At 52.9% G+C, this 21,522-nt stretch overlaps 4 protein-coding genes across 4 annotated transcripts; 2 read left to right on the top strand and 2 right to left on the bottom strand.

The window, feature by feature from the left end:
• Positions 1–7,692: 7,692 nt before the first annotated feature.
• On the bottom strand, positions 7,693–12,749 carry J4E83_000480 (uncharacterized protein; the record flags this gene model as incomplete). Its single annotated transcript, XM_049327442.1, has 3 exons — positions 7,693–10,701; positions 11,164–12,650; positions 12,698–12,749. The coding sequence occupies 3 exons, from the start codon at positions 12,747–12,749 to the stop codon at positions 7,693–7,695; spliced, it is 4,548 nt and encodes a 1,515-aa protein (XP_049193587.1).
• Positions 12,750–13,467: 718 nt separating this feature from the next.
• J4E83_000481 (uncharacterized protein) lies at positions 13,468–16,972 on the top strand (the record flags this gene model as incomplete). The annotated part of the gene is made up of 2 exons (XM_049327443.1): positions 13,468–13,800; positions 13,850–16,972. The coding sequence occupies 2 exons, from the start codon at positions 13,468–13,470 to the stop codon at positions 16,970–16,972; spliced, it is 3,456 nt and encodes a 1,151-aa protein (XP_049193588.1).
• Positions 16,973–17,082: 110 nt separating this feature from the next.
• Positions 17,083–19,479, bottom strand: J4E83_000482 (uncharacterized protein; the record flags this gene model as incomplete). The annotated part of the gene is made up of 3 exons (XM_049327444.1): positions 17,083–17,128; positions 17,574–17,990; positions 19,343–19,479. 3 exons carry the CDS (start codon positions 19,477–19,479, stop codon positions 17,083–17,085), a joined length of 600 nt encoding a protein of 199 aa, XP_049193589.1.
• Positions 19,480–20,360: 881 nt separating this feature from the next.
• Positions 20,361–21,388, top strand: J4E83_000483 (uncharacterized protein; the record flags this gene model as incomplete). Its single annotated transcript, XM_049327445.1, has 4 exons — positions 20,361–20,432; positions 20,489–20,822; positions 20,875–21,009; positions 21,066–21,388. The coding sequence occupies 4 exons, from the start codon at positions 20,361–20,363 to the stop codon at positions 21,386–21,388; spliced, it is 864 nt and encodes a 287-aa protein (XP_049193590.1).
• Positions 21,389–21,522: the final 134 nt, after the last annotated feature.

A 21,522-nucleotide genomic window follows, 5' to 3' on the forward strand; every position in this document is an offset into this window, starting at 1 on the left:
GGTCTCCAGCGCAGAGGGGAGGTTGTTGGGGAGGTGTCGCAAAATGGGGAGGACGGGTGGTCGCAGAGAGACGTCTGAACGGGTCGGACAGCGTCACGGGAGAGTGCGAGGCGGAAGCGTGGTGGATGGGGTGCAGCCGAGGGCCAATTGGCGGTCGTGAGCGCAGTGGCAGTGGACACAGGAGAGCAGCGGATAGAGTCGAGCGTCCAGAAGCGTGGGGGAGCGCAGAGATGGGACGGCGGGAGTGCGCCGGTTGGTCTGAGATGCACTCTGAAACGACGACGTCGGTGGAAGCCCCAGGGAACCCGGCGAGGCGGCGAGCGGCAGCCAGTGCACACGACACTAGAGTGCAGTGTTTATTGTATACGAGGAAAGCGCAACGGGTGGATGCGACGAGGAAGGCGGGAAGCGACGTGGGAGGGCAGGCGCGACGGCGGGCGGGTGCTGGGCGCGGCTGCCTCTGGGTGTCTCTCACTCGGCGCGCGCGCAACGGGACGTGTCGAGACTCGAGCAGCGCAGGCGGCGTCCTCAGGCGATGGCTCGCAGCGTGTTTGGGGAGCGTCTTGAGCGTCTTCAGGGCGCGGGTGAGGGTTGTAGATGCATGCAGGGGCTCTAGCGGTCCTCGGTGTGTCGCATGAGCGGCACTGCTATGGGCTGCACGCTGAGCAGCATCGGGCGCACACGGTCGAGGGCAGTGAGGGCGTGGACGAGACGGGCAGAAGTCGGCTATAGGAATCGAGCGTGGTGTGGTGGAGGAGAGCAGCGGGCCTGGTCTGGCTGATTGGATCTGGGATACTCGACAAAAAGAGGCAGGCGCACTGGTGGATCCAGCCTATCCATCCACGAACCGCCCGGCTCGAAGCCCCCAAGCCTTCTGGAAGCTTTCGCGCCGTCACAGCCAAATGCTATACGAGCGCTCCGCTGCGTCAACGTCAGCCCTGCACCTGCGCTTGGCCTAGGGCGCGCTCTCATTTGCCTCCCAACGTGATCAAAGTGCCAACGTCGCCGCGCCCGCCCACTAGCTATCGCTGCGTGAAGTGCGAACCCAGAGAGCCAAGCTCACTCTGAAACGCTTCCCCAGGGGCGGCCCAGTTCCCGCCTGCGCTGCACTGATTACATACAGCACGCCCGCCCCAGCCAACTCAACCTGCTACTCGCTGTGCGCTGGCATCGCACGCCCGTCTCAATGGCTGCAGCATGCATCGCACGCCCCCCGCTGTTGCCACACAGCGTCGTCATCTGCCCGAGCAACCCCATCACGGCCCCATGCAGAAATATTCTGGAAACCGAAAGTGGCGACTCGCTGTCACGCCCTGCTGCTACTTGCCGATGCCTCGGGCACGCTATCCACGTAAGCAGCCTGGTCCGTGACCACCTCGCAGCCTTGCTCGCTCCATACACTGGATTCAGCAAGGAGCTGCCTTGACCCTGCCGAACAGACACACGATAAGGCCGTGAGGCTGCTGATCTAATTCTTGGTCAGCGGAATCCGGGGTCGTCGCCCACACGGCAGTGGCCTGCAAGTACATGACAAGTACTGACAAGCTCTGCCTGCACGACTCAGTCCGATCCCGGCGCAACTCTGATAGGCAGCTAACCTCCACAAATAGGACGGTTCTTTATAGGCTGCGGGCGTGCAGATGACTGCAAGCGGCGCCTTCGTCTGTGTTGGTACATCGCACGACCCTGCAAATACACGGCACGCATAGTACTACAAAGACCGTTCGCCATTGAGATCCACCAACGGCCCTTTAAGCCACAGACTACGGTCGACTATGTTTGAGATAGGAGAACCAACCCATTCAGCTGACATGCCATCAGGCGCCGGTTGCGCGTTGGACTTGTTGACGTCCAATCGAACAATTCTGAGTCAGTTACATGTACCAAACACATGGTTCACTATCTCTGCCATGGCGCCGTCTATCTCGTCTACATCTTACACTGCACTCATACAGAGGTAAGGTGTGAATTGCGATCGCCACAGGTGCATCGTGAAGCTCCCAGCTTCCTTCCCACGAAGGCTCACCAACTAAGAATTTACCTGGGCATGGCTTTCGTGGTGACTGCGTGATGCAACGAGTATGTCCTTGTGCTCACTTATCACGTGGGTCAAGACCATATGGCTAGATAGCAAGTCTCTCAGTACCGAAAGACGTCTTCAAATTCATGCCAACAGTCGGGCTGATACTCGGAACTCGCGATTCTGGTGACTGAAGGACTATTCGATGTTGGGCTGCCGAATATCATGACACCAAAACATTCTCGACCCTGAACTACCGCCTATCTTCGCATAGCCATCGACATTCATTGCATTCGGAACGATTCTGGTGCCATTGTCACAGATAGGGAGGCGCAGTTATGTTGACCTCTCTGTTCGGGCCGCAGTTCGTCCGGCGTTCATGTGGGGAGCACTGGATTGCCGAGATGTTCGGACTCCTGTGTGTCTTACCTCAGCGGGTAGTTTGCGAGTGCTATGTGATGTCGCAGTGCCCGACAGAGCAACAAGTGTAATTCACAATGCTCTTTCCGTAATAACGGTCGAGGTCTCGATTATTGTCATGTTCAGAACCGTAGCAACGAGAGGACTAAGGTGATGTAGACGTCTCTAGTGATTTATACTATATGGTGCGTATAATCGCTGGGCCACTATGCTAGACGACATCGCTCGGCATGAGAAATGATCTATCGCCGATCTTCTTCCTTATCCTTTCTCTCCGCCTTTCACTTCTTATGTCTCTATACCATTTGATCGGATTGACTGGTACCACCCGGTATGATCCCATTTGTACGCCCGGTTCTTCCCTGCGAGTCTGTTTCCCATCCGCTAAGCCTACCTTCCTTTTCCCTTCTTTTCGCCCCAGATAACTCTTCGCTTTGACACTCATCTCGTCGAGTTTTCCCGTAGTCAACAACGGCCATCGTGGCCGCCAACCCCTGTTCTTAGCCTCAAGCTCTTCGTGAGTGTCTCCATTATCATTATCAAGTTCAACGTCATAATCAAGACTGGTGTCTCCACCCGCTGGTAATCTGTCCTCTTCATCATTTGACTCTTCGCTGTCTGAATCTCCAAAGCCATCCCAAAAGCCACGAGGGCGCCAGAAGGGGTGGAGAGTTGTGTCTTCCAAATTAGGCTCGGTGGACTCAGGTGGAGTCTCTTGCTGTGAAGTCTCTTGCTGCATAGGAGATATTCCGAACTTAGTCTGGTTTTTGGAGTTACTAAGTAACCGCCTCACCCTTGAGAGCACCGCCAACCGACCACCATCAGCTTTTGAGCGCGAAAATTCCGATTCGAGCGAGTCTCTCGGCTCGGCAGGGATGAACATAATCTTTGGTGGAGGAGGTGGCGATGAAAGATCGACAGCGGTGTTCCTGTTGTGAGAGGGACCTCCGATCCGCGTGGGAAAAACATAGTCACTAGCAAGATTGTCTTCGGGAAGAGAATTGTCAAGCTTTCCAGCTCGTACTGATGGAGTACTTCCACGAGTATCTTGGAACTTGGATGTAATATGATCCCACGATGTATCCACCTCTCCTTCAAGATGGCCGCTTATGTCTGGTACTATCTCTTGCTGCTGGAAGTCTTCGTCAATGCTAGGGTCTCTTTGTAGAAAGAATGCCTCTCGGCTGTCGAAAGAGCGACGTGAATTGAGGGATGATCTTGCTGAAACTGTAGACGAATTACTTCGCCTGAGCTCCACAACGCTTTGCCGGGCAACGTTCGTGTCTGAACCCTCTTGGACCTCGTCGGACATGTAATGGGTCTGCGGAATCGCGAAAAGAGCAAGTTGCTCCAAATGCTTCGCCAGGTGAGACTTTAGTATGCTCGTGTGCTTGCCGCATAGTGTACATAGTCCATGCTGCACTTTCGAAGGCCGCTGGAAGGCGCCTCGTAAGCTCAGAAGTTGGGTTTCATTGATGCCCTCGGAATGATCAACGTGCATGTGCTCTAGGAAATCTTTCATCTCGTTGATTGGCTCGTGTGATGCAGTGTTACAGAACCACTCGACGCGATGCGTATTTGACTCATGATTGTACCAGTCATTTAGACTTTCGAAGAAGTACTCGTGAAGTTGACAGTCTGAGTATGTGCAAGTATATGGTTGGAGATCGAAAAGTACATGCTTCCTGGGGCAAGAAGTAAGCGGAGAAGCTGTACAATATTGCGTAGTAGCTAACTTACTTCCATCGACGCTCAGATGTTATGGCCTGACCAGTGAAGCAGTAAGGGCATATGAACTGATCGAGATATCTTCCGTCTTTTCCTCTAGGTCGGTCGGGGACTCGGACAGGAATGTCGTTCTCGGTCTGCTCGGACGCGACCGAAGACATTGACTGTATAGAAGGCGCGTACAATCCAGGTACTGGCAATGGTTGCGGTTTGGGTTCGGTGGGTCTAAACGTGGTCGCCTTCGTTATGTCCGTGTGATGGCTATAAGTCTTCACACTTGGAGTCGCCTCGTTGGTTTTACCGTACTCGCTTGGCCCTGGCCTGCTATCGCGAGCCACTTTTTGGATATCATCTGCTATAGCCTCGTCTTGTAAGAGGTTTGTGTGATCATTACGATACTTCAGGAGTTGTCTGCGTCGGGAAATCATTTTAGCCAGACGTGCAGCAACCGTTTCGTCGACCATGGGGAATTTGGCGCGGACGTGCATGAGATCAAAGGCGAGATAGCCTGACATATCGGTTGTGGCTTGTTTCCGCACTCGATCAACCGGCGCAGGGCGTCTAATGGGTATCCTCCAAAGACAACCGACAAGAAACTTGATCGAGTCCAACGATGTTGTTTCGGCAGCCGCTGCACTATGATCCTGATGCGGAGGGTTGACGACCGTCCTGGAAATTTTACTCTGCTGTAGCTTCGGAGCTACGGTTTGCTCCACATCTGAGTCGGAAGAAACCTCCCATGGTGATTCAAGGCCTGCTTCGTCCGTGCTGATACTGGAAGCACGAGAATCCTCTTCTGGGTCTTCGTATATCCCAGAGGTTTCGCGTTCAACAGAGTGCAACGCTTTCGTGTCTGTTAGTCAAGGCATTGAGTCTGTTTGTACATTTTGTACCTTTTTCCAACTAAGACACGAGCCTTGAGTCAGCCGCTAAACGGACATGAGTGAGACGAGCAGGTAGCAGGTGCAACGGAAGAGAAAAACGATGTTCTTACTGAGGTTTGCAGATGTCGCATTAGAGATAAGACCTATCGATCAAGTCAGCCATAGCATCAATATAGAGTACCTGATCATTACTTGTTCTTTGTAGAAGGTAGCTTCTCTCAGCCGGTAGTCCAGGGACATCCTGTATTTCGTGCCACTGTGCATGGCTCCCACATTACCAGCCCAAAGTTTGTATCTATCGAGAACATCGCGTACCTCTTCCAGAGACGTTTCATGATGTGAGGAGGTACTGAGTGCTTGGGCGAGACCCATAAATGCCGAAAGACATTCCGTGTGCGTTTGGGATATTGCGCTATCCATACCCACATTACGTCGTTGACGATCGGACGTTTGAGTAGGTTGCGGCCAACGATGCACGCGGCTGAGATATGAAGCGGGGGGGGGATCGATGGGTTGGCTCAGCTAGGGTCTTTTCTGGCTTAGCATGCACACATTCGGTGTGGTGGGGTCGTAAGCATGGCACCCTCAGCGTTGCCTCATCATTCTTCTCACCAGACGCTTACAAGATCCTTTAGGCCATTTTATCGCCCAAGATACCCCGACTGCCAAGATCATAACATACTGGAACTTAGCATTCATTTGAAGTCTTCTCGCTGCACCATGAAGGACTAGCTCGGTCCAAGGCTACACTCGTCGGACTTTGCCACGTTGCCGGCCTGCCCATCATGTCGGGATTTGAGGTCGCAGGTGTTGTTTTGGGATCAATCCCATTGATAATATCAGCGTTGGAACACTATGCTGATGGAGTATTGATCCCCGTCTTTGGAACAACCATCGCTAATTATCAGCCCAGCTTTCAACCATCAGGAGCATGCGAAAGTATGAAGATGTCTTCGGACATATGCATGCCTCCTTCGTTACAATCGCTTGTATATACAGAAACTCATGCGAGGACCTACTGTGCCCATTGGCATTATCAGATATTCAACTGTATCAGTTGCTAGAAAGGCACGACAGTCCATCATGGGAAAGCGTAGAGCTCAACGACGCCTTGCGAAGTCGACTGGGTAGCAGCTACGTACCGTTCAAGTTGGCGGTAAAGCAGCTTAACAAAGGGCTCAGGCTCCTTGGGAGGAAACTCCAGCTAGGCGACGACTTCCAGGTTGGTATCCACTGACCATCATTACCTGGGTAGCGCTCGCTGACAGGTGGTAGCCGCCATGGACAACACCCACAGGGAACGTCGACATCCACGCACGGGATCGGTTTTTCAATGACCCTTGGGTCAGGATCAAGGGTGGCTTCAAGTCGAAGCACTATCAACGGCTACTGTCATCAATTGAGGAAGACGTAGACCGCGTTTCGAGACTTACGGCGGGAGCAATATCACTCGAACCAATGCGACTACAAAGAAAGCGAAAAGCCGATACAGATTCTCTTGTGAGATTTCGGGGGCAAGCAGAGAAGTTGTACGATGCTATCAATTCCCGATGGTCTTCGAAATGCATGTGCACGTACACACATCAAGCAAACCTCTGCCTAGATTTCCAGGCCGACTACCAAAAACGCAACCACTCCATCTTCAAGCTGGTCTTTACGTTTGAAACATCAATACCCGGTACTACTGCTTCTTGGCAAGCATGTCCTGTCGAGATTGAGACTGTCGATATAGCTACTGCGACAAAGCCCGGCAATGGCTCGTTGATACCCAGTATCATCATACATACAGACAAAGTAAAGCAGCATCACTGGGACTGTCTAGAGAGAGCTCCAAGTATCAACAACCTGTGCACAGCGCTCAAAAGCTTTCCAAATTCAGATTGTATTGGAGTGTTGCACAGCAAGTTTGCCCAACACCATCTCCACACTTTACGTCTCCCTACTGCAAGCCGAGCAGACAAAAGACACAGCTTACAAGAACTCTTGGAAGCGCAAGGCACTGCTTTTCACGTCAACGAGAAATGCACGCTAGCCCTGACCTTGGCTTCTGCAGTTTACTACCTTCATGACACTCCATGGCTGGAAGAGACGTGGGATTTGAATGACATCTGCATTCTAGATTCTTCGGTGCTATCAGACCAAACGTATATATCAAGAGAGTTCCCTTCGAATCCAAAACCGACAGCATCGAGCCAACGGATCGCCATCATCAAGAACAGTATTGTCTTCGCTCTTGGTGTCGCACTGCTAGAGTTGTCATACGGAAAACCGATCCAGACATTCGAAATCGCAGATGATCTAGAATCTGGTAGACGGACGAGACTTACCGAATTTCTCATAGCTCAGCGGCTGGCAAACGGACTGCGCACGCGAGAGTTGCCGAACTACGCAACTGCCGTACAGCGGTGTGTTCTTTGCAATTTCGAAACATCAGTGTTCAGCCTCGATGATGATGACTTCAGGGAAAGGTTTTATCAGGGTGTGCTTGTGCCTCTCAAGAAAGACTACGAGTACGTCATCGCACAAACGACGACATGAGTGGCAACGGAGGCTGCCTGACCGGCCGATATGGGGTGTTCGTTCATTCTTTTCTATAGTACATTACAATACAATCCGTGAGAGTCTATTTTGATGGCCAAGCTACTGCGAAACAACACCCTTACACCTCCCACAAATCTCCTCCTTCTCCTCCTTAACAAACCGCCAACACCTCGGACACTTCTCCCCACTAGGCGGATGCACCAGCACCCTCGCCTCCCCCAACAATCCCGCGTCGCTCGAAAGCGCTTCTTCCTCCCACCACTGCGACCGCCGCTTCATCGTATCAGAATCCTCCGCCGTGAACACATTGTTCGCAAAAAACGACCCTGTTGGTGTCCAAAAGTTGAGACCGCTGATAACAAAGAGGCCAGCGAGTTGATCTTCGAGTTGGTCTAACGCGATAAATGTAGGCTGCATGCAAGCCGAGAGTTCCGTGTAGAAGTTCTCGGGGTTGGTCGATTTGGGTAGGTAAACCGTCGCTGCGCTCTCGAGACTTGAACCGATCTTTTTCTCGGCACGGAGGCGCTCTTGTGCGATCTTGATGGCTGCGCCCAGCGTGCTAGTTGTCTCGCTCATGGCCTCCAGACTAGCAGATTCAAATGCGGCGAGCGCGGGAAGAGGCGACCAAACCGCGCGTGCAGGATGAGCAGTCTTTTCCTTGAGCGCCGCAGGAACGTGGTCCCATACTTCTTCAACAAGCAGCGGACAGACTGGAGCAAGCATCTGCAACAGCTCGTAAAAGATGAGTCCCAGAACGCGTTGAAGCGTCTCGCAGTCCCTTATATCGCCAGTGTACACCCGGTCTTTGAGTGTTTCGAAGTAGAAGGCGCTCAGGTCCATGGAAATGTACTTGTTGATCGCGTTGACGCCTTTGAAGAATTCGTACTTGCCGAAGTGGTTGTGTACTTCCGCACTAACCTGTACTAGCCGGTGGACAGCGAGGCGGTCAGTGAGTTCGCTGAACTCGGCGATGGTAGGTGTAAGTTCGTTGAAAGAGGTGAAGGGTGGTGGGCACGATGGAAGCGAGAAGATGCCTAGCAGCCATTTGAAGGTGACGCGGTATTTGTGGAGGGCTTGGTTCACAGACATTAACACAGGCTGTCCGATTGTGACGTCGCGCGTGTAGTCGCTGCTTGCGGCCCAGAGGCGGAGAGCATCGGCGCCCATGGCATCGTATGTTGGTGTGTGCTTAGTGGCTGGGTCTTGCTTGACGCCTTTTTGCTTCTTTCGTTTGACGGGTGGGAGAAGTTCGCCGGACATTATTTGAGATGGTGAGATGACGTTGCCGAGAGATTTGCTCATCTTGCGGCCGTCGGAGTCGAGCGTGAAGCCATGGGTGATTAGAGTCTTGTATGGTGCTTTGACAGTTTCGGTCGAGTAAGGCTGGGTTGCGACGTGGGTAAGGAGTGATGACTGGAACCAGCCGCGGTGTTGGTCAGTGCCTTCGAGGTATACATCGGCAACAGGCTGATCTTTTTGCTGCGGAAGGAGCTTCCAACTGGTACCACTATCGAACCAGACGTCCATGGTATCTCTACCGCGTACGTGTGTTCCGGTGAGATGCTTCGGCTTCCAAGCTGGATCGTCCTGCGCGTCCGTCCACCAGGCGTTAATACCACGTTCTTTGATTACCCCGATGATATGGTCGATGGTCTCAGAGTCCATGGCCGCTTTTAGTGTGTCGCCCTCGACCTTGTACAAGGCGGGGATAGGGACACCCCAAGCACGTTGTCGCGAGATACACCATTGACTCCGTCCCTGAATAAAGCTCTCTAGACGACTTCTACCCGTCTCAGGCATGAAGTTGACGTCGGCAATTGCTTTCATCGACGCGTCCTTGATACCTTCTACGTTGGCGAACCACTGTTCAGTAGCGCGCGTGATGACAGGTTCCTTCGTTCTCCAGTCGATGGGATATTTGTGGCGGTAGTTTTGCTTGCCCCGAAGCATGTCCAGCGTCTGGAGATAGTTGCATACAGCATTGCTACCCGACTTCTTGATATCAGCGACAGGTAGACCTTCCAGAAGCTCGGGCTGTTCCGGAAAAGCGTCCTTGGTGAAGGCACCAGCATCATCTATAGGGGCAAAAGCTGGAACGTTGAGCGCCATGCAGACGTTGTAGTCGTCCATACCATGTCCAGGAGCGAGATGGACTAGTCCAGTACCTGAGGAGTCGGTGACAAAGTCGGCATGGATTATCGGCTGTAGTCCATTTGCCTTTTGGAACGGATTCTCGTACTGAACTTGACCGGCGAGATCTGCGCCACGCACGTCTGCAATGACTACTTCGAGCTTCTGCTCAAGGATCTTCTCGTACTCCGCTACTCGTGAAGCTGCGACCAGGATCAGCTCGCCATCCTTCTCAGCGTCCTTGACTACGCAGTATTGCATGTCTTTGTGGACTGCAATCGCCTTGTTCGCCGGCAAAGTCCAGGGCGTGGTCGTCCAGATGACTACGCTAACTTCACGGTCTACCTCCTTCAAAGCCCCGTTCTTTAAAGCATCCGAAAGGTGTACTGGGTATCGCACAAAAGCAGCTAAGCTCTTGTGACCCTCATCGTACTCCAACTCGGCTTCCGCGAGCGCTGTTCTCGAACTCGGGCTCCAGTAGACGGGCTTGAACTGCCTGTAAATCAAGCCCTTCTCAAACATGCTCTTGAACACTTCCAACTGTCTGATCTCAAAGCCTCGCTCCATCGTCTGATATGCGTTGTCCCAGTCACCCATGACAGCCCATTCCTTGAAGCCGCGCTTCTGTTCCTCAATCGTTCGAGTCGCTAGTTCGCGCGCAGCGTCGCGCACGCTTACAGGGTCGGCTTGCGCCGCATCCTTCTTTTGCGCCTGCAGAGCCTTGATCTCAATGGGCAGACCATGGCAGTCCCAGCCAGGTATATATGACACCTTCTTTCCCTGTCCGACCTGGTGTCTGCAGATGATGTCCTTGGTGATCTTATTCAAGGCATGTCCAATGTGCAATGGCCCATTGGCGTATGGCGGTCCATCATGCAAAGTAAATGTCTCTTTTGGCGCATTGTCTTCCGCCTCGCCATTCTGTCCATTCAACCGCTTCTCCAGGTGTCCATAACGTACAACGCGTTCGGGGCTCGCCTGCCACGAATACAGGTCATCGGTGCATCGTCGTAGGTAGGTTGGGTTCGTTGACGCTAATGGTCGCGGCGGAAAGCTAGATTTTGGCAGTCGGAGGGTGTTTGACCATGATGCGCGGAGGATGCGTGTTGGGGTTAGCATAATAGCATCATGGGCGGGCGAATCGGCGGGGAAGTGTTAGAGTTCCAATATTTTTGGATCCATAGATGGGCTCGGTGATGGTTCGGCTGATCCGGTGATAACCCGGAGATAGTCTCGTGTTCAGCCATTGATGCCGTGTTAAGTGTTAACACAACTGTCGAAACGATGGATTCTCGGGGCAATGTATGTGATGAACAGTTGCTACATATAGTTCTAGTACTGAAAACCCTCAGCACATGTGCACTGCCACAACGCGTCCCAGTTCCTCCAGGCACCACCAGCAGCAATCATATCCTATCAATACACAGTCAACGAGCTCACAGCTCCGTTCTTCAGCACCTCAAACACCATGCCCGGAAATCCAAAGAGCTCCACGTTCCCGACATCCGCAGCGCCCTCCATCAAGACACTTCCAGCATTCGCAAACTTGCTCTTCTTCCCGGAACTCTCTTCCCATCCACCAAGAAGCTCACAGCTACTACCAGGGCTGTCGCCCCAACCTCTGTTCAGAGCCATGCCGCGTTGCTGTAATCTCTCCTGCTCTTCATTGTCGTAGTATGGCTTGAACACTTCCTTCAGCCGACCGGAAATGTCTCCAAAGCCCATCTCCGAACTAAGGGGATCGCGGTACATGGCTGAGGGGACGTGCTCGAGCGTCCATCTGCTTCGTCTGTGCCGGTTAAACTGGTAAGAACCAGGCACGTTACCGTGGAATATGATCTTGATTGCAGTGAGGTGGTTTAGGGGTTGCGCGCCGAGTTCGCCTTGCGCATGTAGTTCCGACTCGTGTCTCTCCGCAGTGGGAGAAGGTGGGGAGATCTGCGTAGGTTGGGAGAGGAGAATGTCAAAGCCATGATGATAGTAATTATAAAAGTGCTCAGCCGCTGCGACTTCTCGCTCTTGAGCTTCCAGTGCGGCCTCATCATCATCTTCCCAAGCATCTTCGTCGTCGCTTCTGACCACTGAGCCGTGGTCTGAGTCATCATCTGGAGTGAGCCCCCCAGGCGAGAGATCTGACGCGTCACTTGTCCTCCGGTCTTTGTGTATTGATAGGCGATGATCATTCTTGCGGTAGATGGAGTCTGGGGCACCAAGCTCCATGATCAAATCCTGTGGCGTTGTCTCGCTGAGGACGATCCAGAATGGAGGACTGGAGCGCCTGACGAGCTCGACCCTACCCTCTCCGTGTACCTTGACCGTCTCGATCTCGTCTGGGCCACCATCTTTTGCTTTGCCTAGGGCCAACGACCTCGGATTCGGCGGTATTGCTGTGAACAATGTTCCACGGGCTTTCTGCCATGACTCGCCGTTGAAGACCGCCATGGATGTTGCAGACCCAGTAGCTGACGAGGACAGAAGCGAGATGAAGTCCTTCTTTGGAGAGTAGGCGGAGTGTTGAACTGGGAAGTTGAACGCTATCCCTGGATACGATAGATTGTATGTGCCGCTCGCGTTTGGGTCTTCGGATTTCGGGGGTATGTACTCTCCGCCATACGTCGGTCCCAGCAGCTTGTCGTAGACATGGCGAAACCTCGGGCCTGATACGCCGCCTGAGAAGCCTCCCTCACCAGGCTTATATACGTCGATGTCCTTGTATACCAACTTGGCCTTTGCGAAATCGAGCACTTCGATGAGGCGCAGGCGCTGGTCGGGGCCGTCGAACTGTAGGCGCAGACCGTTGTCAGGGAGGACGACTTGTACGGGTGATGATATGGGTCGTAGTTCGTCGTGGTAGAGTTGGAAGCGTGGGAAAGCCTTAACTTCGGCTTTGATCGTCGTCAGTACCTCGTGTAGGGAGCAACCGAGGGCTGTGTCTCAGTCAGCTTGGTATCTGGGAAGGATGGTCGCAACGGACTCATGAAGCCTACACTGCGCCCAGGCTGTAGCTGCATGATGCCGTCTTCCATAGTGGGTATGTGTTAAGTGTATGAGTCGAGTAAGTTATCGCAGTGTGTTTGTCAATCGATGTGCTGCCTAGCTCGTAGATAGCAGGGAGCTCATAGGCGCGTGCTGTGTCCACGAGGACAAAGCGCCGGGTCTATCCGTGCAGCCCCAAACACAAGAATGAAGACCAACGAAGCCGATGTAAAGCGATACAATAATCGATGTTGTGAAAACGTTCTAATCAATGAAGTACAGACCGCGACACGATCGCGGTGAATGAGGGGTGGTGGGGCAGACGCGCAGGCAGGTAGTTGGGTTGACTAGGAGCTCAACGGTTTGCACAGGATGAAGCTAATGATATATCATTTGAATGTATTGCATCGGCTCAGTGATCAAGGCATGAAGACCTAATGTATGCGGAGATATAGATGGAGATGTGCATGCATGCGCTGCATTGACGTAGCGCGCCGTGTTCGCGAAGGCTGATAGCGTGTGGTCTGTGCCCCTGAGCTAAGCAGGATCCCTGCATGAACGTGTTTACTGACTGTTTACCTTGGTGCAGGTTCCGCAACACCAGACGCATGTCACCCTGACCCGCATATCCGCCTTCACGACTCCCCGAACGTCGCCATGTCTGGACTCCCGCGGCCAGGACCGCCGGTCAAGCGGAATACCACGAGCATGCGACCCCCCACGACGCGCCCGCCCCATCTGGCGCGTGGCCGTTCAGCGACACCCGCCATGGACGGCCGCTCATCGAGAGCAGAATCAGTAGCTTCCTCGGCGCGAGCTCCACGATCATCGCCCTTAAAGCGCAAGATAGACTTCGAAAGCGAGGGAGGAGAAGAGACAAACATCAACGTTGTCGTCCGGTGTAGAGGGCGCAATGACCGCGAAGTGCGCGAGAACAGCGGCGTCGTGGTGTCGACCAACGGAATCAGGGGCACAGCTGTAGACCTTTCCATGGGCCCGAGTGCGCTGAGCAACAAGACATATCAGTTTGACAAGGTCTTTTCTCCGGCAGCCGACCAGGCCATGATGTACGACGAAGTTGTCGCGCCTATCCTGGACGAAGTGAGTTGGAACGGAAGAGAACCATCTTCTTCTGCTAATAACCATCTAGGTTGTCGACGGCTTCAACTGCACAATCTTCGCATACGGTCAGACCGGCACAGGAAAGACCTACACCATGACTGGTGACATCTCCAACGTTCTCCCTCTTCCAGATGCCGCCGGTATCATTCCACGCGTCCTGTACGCGCTCTTCCAACGCCTCGAGACCGACGAAATCGAGAACTCCGTCAAATGCTCCTTCATCGAACTTTACAACGAAGAACTTCGCGATTTGCTTTCACCAGACGACGCGACAAAGCTGAAGATCTACGACGATAACAGCAAGAAAGGCTCCACCACCACCATGGTCCAGGGTATGGAGGAGTGCCATCTCAAGACTGCTGCCGAGGGTATCACAATGCTGCGCAACGGCAGCCACAAGCGACAGGTAGCTGCGACCAAGTGCAACGACCTCAGTTCGCGAAGTCATACCGTCTTCACCATTACCGTCTACATCAAGCGAACAACAGAAGATGGCCAGGAATACCTGAGCGCCGGAAAGCTCAACCTCGTCGATCTTGCGGGTAGTGAGAACATCCAGCGCAGTGGTGCTGAGAACAAGCGCGCAGCAGAGGCTGGTCTTATCAACAAGAGTTTGCTAACACTGGGTCGCGTTATCAACGCACTCGTCGAACGCAGCTCGCATATCCCGTACCGAGAGTCAAAACTCACCCGCCTGCTGCAAGACTCGTTGGGTGGCCGAACAAAGACGTGCATCATTGCAACCTTGTCGCCAGCGAAGAGCAACCTCGAAGAGACGATATCCACCCTCGACTACGCATTCCGCGCGAAGAATATTCGCAACAAGCCGCAAATGAACCAAGCCATCAACAAGAAGACCCTGCTCAAGGAGTACACAGCCGAAATCGAGAAGCTAAAGAGCGAATTAATAGCGACCCGGCAGCGCAACGGTGTCTATCTTACACAGGAGAATTACGAAGAGATCACAACAGTCAGCGAATCGAGACGAATCCTTAGCGAGGAGCAACGTGACCGGCTCGAAACCATGGAGGTCAACCTGCGCAACAAGGTGGAGGATCTGTTCAAACTTACGACAAACTTCCAGACCTTGAAGAAAGACAACGAACAAACTCAACTAGCTTTGGACGGCACCAAGGGTATCCTAGAGAAGACCGAGATTGTTCTGGATCACACGCGCCAAAATCTTACTGAAGAGGCGGAATTGCGAAAGGCGCATCAGAAGACTGAGCAAGAGCTTGCAGAGGTTGGGAAAGAGATGATCTCAACACTCGGCAAGACCACATCAGCTATCGACGGTTTACGATCGAAGATCCGACGGAAGTCAGAACTTCAATCGCAGAACCGACGGAATTGGAATTCTTCCCAAACCCAGGTTGTCGATACCACCCGTATGGTCGAGGACCGGATAGAGGAGCTTCAGCAACAGCAAGAACAGTTGATGAACGCGATATCGGAACGTATGCAAGCTTTTGTCAGAGATGAACTTGAGCAGCTTGGCGCCTCGCAGTCTTTCTTGCAGGAAAAGATGGAGGCATACCAGACTTCCGAACAAGAAGTCAACGGACAGACAGCTCAAGCGCGCGACCACATGAATGAAGTCCTGGAGGAGATTAGGACTCTTCGAGAAGACGTCAAGACGAAGATCGGCGCAGGCCTCGATGAGCTCTCAGCAGCGGCGGAGACAATCTCTGCGAACATCATCACGGAACTCGACGCCTTCCACACGCAAGTCCACGCGTCCTATGCGGGGCTCGGCCGAGACTTCAAGACCACCTTTGACGATCTAGTCAAGGATCTGAACGACCAGCAAATCGAGAACGAGCGACTACACCAACAGGTCGTAGAGGCCAACGCGGCCTTGGTCGAGGCGAACAAGACATCTCAGGGCCAACTTGAGAAGGTCGTGAACGAGGAGAAACAGAAGTCAGCCGAAGACCGCCAACAACTGCTCTCACAGCTTACTGCCATCATCAACGCAAACGCCGACGCGCAAGAGAAGAGGTTAGAAGACAAGCTTTCGGCTGTACGAGAGGAGATGAACGCCGCCAACGCTGCATTCGAGACGAAGCAAGATGCTTATGCTGATGGCGTTATTGTATGGTCGGATAAGTCGAGAGACATCCTGGCGGGTGTATCCAAGTCAAGAGACGCCGTCAAGATCAAGATCAAGTCAGACTTTGCAGCCGCGACTCAGCATTCCACCTCGATCAAGGACACGACTACATCCGTCCACGAGAGCACTGTCAAGACTGTTGAGGCTCAGATGGCACACCTGGACACTCAGCTTCAATCCTTGGATGACATCGTAGCCCGCATCCGCGAACAGAACAACACCCACCACACCGCCCATACAGCATCGCTGGCCGCTTTGTCGTCAACAGTAGCAGCTTCATACTCTAGCATTGGCGATCATCTATCCACTTCATTCGATCGCGTTCAGTCTCTTGAATCCGACATGTCAGCGCAAGCAAACACATTGAAGGAGACTTTGCCATCGCTTGCTGCAGATGCGGACATTCGGGCACCGCTACACGAGCTCCGCGAGGTCGTCGGGACCCAGAATCTAATCGAATACAACCCCACCGGCGAAACACCCCAGCGCGTCTCCTACACCATCCCCTCCACCCTCCCACGCACCGAAGCACACGAGAACATCCTCTCCCGTCTTCGAGACCGCCCCGCACCCGTCGACACCACAACGCGCAGCCCTTCGAAACAGCCCATCTTCGACGACGCCACAGGAACGCTCAACCTCTCCTCTCCAACCGACATATTCGCCGACACGAGCAAGAAGCCCATTTTCTCGCACTCAATTAGTGCGCACGCCCACACCATCTCGCACCTCCCCACAGGCAACCCTTCTTCCCTACGGGAGCTAGATGTTAACGTGGTGGCGCAGGAAGCTCATACCCAGCCACTTCCCCATCTCGCATCCCAGTCTTCTTGCGATTCGCTGAACGGCGGCCCTCCGAATAAGAAGGCGCGAACCAATGGCGATGATACAAGTAAGCTTCCGATGAAGAAGATGACGAGGAAGACGGTTGGTGTCGCTGGCGATCGTGGGGATAGGGAGAATATTACGAATTTCGGTAATAGCGTTGGCCCGGGTCTTGCGGCTGGGCGGAAGTTGAGAAGTCATGGGAGTGGGTAGATGCTGGGATTGTGGTGGTGTATAGTTTTGGCGTTTTACCCCCGTGTTGGGCTTTTTTTGCATAGTCACGGCGTTTGATGTGGGCAGCGGCAGCGGTATATCTGTCTTGTCTACTTGTTCTTCTTCTGCTGGCGTTTGGACACTGGGTTCAAAAGGCTGGGCATACATAGGCGTAATGACATTCCGAACTTCTTACCTTTATCATGATTTCTGGTCACTCTGTAACACGTTTCCGGAATCTTTGGATCCGCGCTGGTGAAAGCAGTCCGGCCCTACTTGTGGCACAGTCACAATGCCGTGTGCTCACTTTCTGCCTTAATCACTTCTTTTGCGCTTGAGGTTGAGTTTTTCAATGTCTAGCTATACAAATTCTCCTGTCAACATCTAGATACCTTACAAGGCCAGCCAGACAGCTAGAGATACACTCGCGAAAGCTCCCATTATCGCCCGAGAAGACGAGAATCCATGCACAGCCGCGCCCAATTCCGAATGCAACCAGCACTTGCGGTCTGACCTCTGGTCGACTGAGGCAAGATTGAAACTATTGAGGGGGTAAGGTGTATTGCCACAATCACCCTCATCAGCACTCCAACAGCTGTACCCAAACCAGTTCAGCAAGTTTTGGTCATCGTTAGGATCGAGTTCAGAGCAGTCCTCCCCTCCGTAGACGGTAGCCATCATATTTGAGAGATGGCCCTCCTTCCATATGTCGTCATAAGCCTGCACTACATGGTGGCGGTATAGGACCCGAGAGTAGTTTGCTGATCTGTCGTACTTGTCGGCGTTGAGAAGCGTCCAGTATATACCCGCTTGTTCGTCACCAAACCTGTTAGAACCGAGGTTCCATGTCTGGTTCACAAAGCCCTGCGTGGCGTTTCCACCAAAGAGGTCTCCAAGACTGAAACAGTGCGGGACGATGGGAATACTACTCGTAGTGAAGGTCAAGGCGTCGCGGGAGTCGTAGTAGTTACACGTGTCGTCGTGGCCATCCTTGAAGAAACGGAGCGTCAGGTTCTGACTATCGAACGGTTAGTTGACTTGTGCCGATACATGGGGAGGGCACAAACTTGTATGGGCTTAGTTCTTGCCCATCTGCGTTCTGGGATGCTTGTGCATGTGCGTAGAAGGGAGAAGAAAGCAAGGCTAGAAACGCCGATCTTTTGATGACTTGGAAGAGCTGCATTGGAAATGCTGAAGCAAAAGGTTTAGGGAGAGTCTCGAAAACAGCAAGAATTATCAAGTCTGGATGCGGTTCTGAACGAGTCCCATCTCAGTAGATGCGAGCGTGGGGGGCGGCTAGGGTGTTTGTACTCCATCTCCAGACATCGCTGCATAATAAGGCCATCCGCTTCTTGCCAAGAGTAAGGCATACTCATGGGACATTTCGTCATGTGTCACACTGCGGCTTATTGCATGTAAGGGCTCAGACCATCTCACCGGCTAATCGGTTGGAACGGAACGTTTCCTTGTCGCTTCCAGTGTCTGAAGCTGTCGCTGGTCGCGTAGATTCGTCGGTTGCAGCTGCTCTTAGCACTGTCGTCATTCGTCCTCTCTTAAAACCCGACTCATGTACGCCCCAAATGACATCGCTGGGTCATAACAACGCACATATTCTTCCTTAGCGTTGCGACGTTGAGGCGGGGTTGGGTGGCACGGTCGTCCCGATCATTGTCTGATTTTGGTAGTGGTGTTTACCAAGACCCGGACGGGGTGCCTCGGGGCGCCTTATGTAGCCCCCACAACCACCACGTGCCTGCTTCGATTAGTCACGGCGGCAGCTAACCTTAACCACTATAAACCACAACACTTTGATCCAACGTCCGCGGTGTATTCCGGGGTAATCTTCTGCGGGGCGTTTTGTGTGGGGATCTCGCTTCAACCATGCGCCTTGTCATTCGTCGATGAGTTTCGGGCGTAAGCCGTATTGCCGGTCGAGCCTTACGAACTCATAGTAAAGAACGAATCTCATATAGAGATCGGCGAGAAGATGACGTCTTGACACATAGTTATGCTAGGTACACGCACGAGGGATAAGCATGTACGCCCGGAAGACAAGCATTTATGCGGTGCTTAAGTTGAAGTCATCCATTGAAGGTTGGTGTGTAAAAGTATCTATGTAATGCTCTGACACAATGGGTTTCCAACAAGTCCGCCCCAGAAGGCTTTCCGTACACGCTTCAGCCACTTCCATAGCAGTTGTACACAACAGTTCCTGTCACGAGCGGTGTTCCAGTGCAGTACCCTTTGCAAATCTGATCGACTCTGTCCCCTTCCTGTTCAGTCAAGTAGCAGTCTTGTTCACATTCAGCGCCTAAACATAGGGTGTCAGCTTGTTTTACCTAAGGGACCGAAGCCGGCAGTTGCTATTACATACCACCCTCGTATGGACCGCCGTTGCTGTCGGCAACATCGCCGTTGACGCAGGAGGGTACATCGTTTTGTCGTTTGACCGAAAGTGCGAGGGAGCTCGTAAGCAGAGTACTGATCAGGGCAAGTGAGAGCTTCATGGTGGCTTGTTGGGGTCGAGTGGTCGATCTTGTCTCGAAAGAAGAAGTGGAGCTGATAGAGAAAGGTGTTGCTGAGCATTGAGTCGGTGGGCGAGGTGGCTTATAACTGTCCCGCGGACTTGGCAATTCGACCTCCATCACAGATTAGTTGCTTTCCACCGGCGCTTCCGGGGGGATGACAAGGCGTATCTGTGTCGCTTTTTCCTACTTTCGTCGTTAGTCCCCGGTTTTCTAGCGATCCTTCAGCTCCCAGGCAGACTACTGTTCTAACCGGTAAGACGACATCACTCAACATTACCATTCGGGAAGGTCTTGATATTTGCGTTCATCAGTGTCTTAGAAGGATGAGATACCCAGGAGGCTACGGCAAATCAAAGGTCGGCCATATCATAGGCAGCATACCTAATGTTCGTACAGGCTGACAAAGTGAACAAGCCGAACCTCCACTTCGCATGGATAAAGTATTGGCAACAGTTGGGGGCCGAGCACATGTTGTCAACGAAGTTCTGATTTGCTATTCGATTTGAGACATGTTACGATGGCATGCCGAAGTTCCGGAGAAATGTCACCATGGCTCCATAGTGTCATGGATAGCAACAAGCACTGCTCAAGCCGAAGAGATATAAAAAGTCCTTCTGTGAACCAAGCACTCATCACCCAAACCGGACTTCTCCCTCTCAGTTAAACGGCTTTGAACAACTATCATATAATCAGCTTTCGCGCAAGTTTCAACATGGCTGCCTCGGTTCTCACAGCCATTGGGCTCGTGGCTGACGCATTGACTACGGTTGGGTTTTTCGAAGCCAACGTCCCAGGATCAGCACCAGAGGGTGCAACTGTCAGAATCAAAGGTACAGCATCACAAGAGAACTAATATCTTCATGGTAGTTGCTGACACACTCTTCACTCCTGCAGCCGGTCTACCCGACCTTGGTAACGACGGAGACAGTCTTGTGAGTGCTACGTCCAAGTATGGACAACATAGAGTCCGCTGCTAACAAGAGGTTAGTCTGGCTCGATCAACAAGGTCTATTCCTTCTCCCAGGTAAACGGATATCAGGGTCAAGCTGATGGCTGTGATATCGGTTCTGGTGGAATTTGCGACCGCACCATTGACGCGGGGGTTGGGGGCCAACGAGCCAAATACGTCAGCATCTCGAACAACGATGACGCGACATGTATTGCCTGGATCACCGTGACGCAGTTCGACGGCACTTTCGGTGGTGCATGGACTGGCGATATTGGATCAGTCTGTGGCCAATCCTGGTACGAGAGCGTCGAGGTAGCGGGACGCCTAGACGACGGCGGCGACTACGTCCCCAGGTGCACTTGGATTGATGCAGGTAAATGACGGCCGTGGCACACATGTGATACATACACTGACTTCGTATCTAGACCATACCAACGATATTGCGGCTGCTTCTCTGAAGTTCGATACCTCCGCGTATGGTGAAAACGTCAACGACACCGCGAGCAGCAACGCAGGATGTACATACACGATCTTTGGCCCAGACAGTGGCCCTATCGCTGGTCAGTCATCCCCTTATACCTACCGCGCAAGGACTTTCTCTAACATTCGTGTTCAGACCAACCTGGCGCCAAGCGTAGTGTCTCTGAGCGCCCCCAGTGGATGACCGAGGCACTTGTCGTGTCCAACATTGCAAGCCACTCAGCGAAGGGACTTTGTGAATCTGCCACGTCTTGGGGACCGGACTTTGTTGACGCACATGGAAACTTCTGCGATATGGGCTCTAAGACTCTCACGCCGCTCTGCTCCTCGCAGGATATTGATGGGTGCGTGGACGTGGACGAGGACGAGAGCGCTGTCGTGAAGCGTATGAGCGTCGCGAAGCGCACTACCAGCGTCAAGCACAAGTCGTACAAGAAGATTGCCAAGTGGGGATTTTAGATGACGGCCTCTTGGGTAACCTTGTGAGAGGAGGTTTACGTACATTTGCGGAGTTTACGCTCAATTACGCTCATTACCAATGACATTTGACTTTTACAATCTATCCCACAAACCTCGCAAGTGACGAGGTCATG

This window comes from Alternaria metachromatica (assembly GCF_023757995.1).
Source record: "Alternaria metachromatica strain BMP 0045 chromosome Unknown scaffold_1, whole genome shotgun sequence".
NCBI lineage: Eukaryota > Fungi > Ascomycota > Dothideomycetes > Pleosporales > Pleosporaceae > Alternaria > Alternaria metachromatica.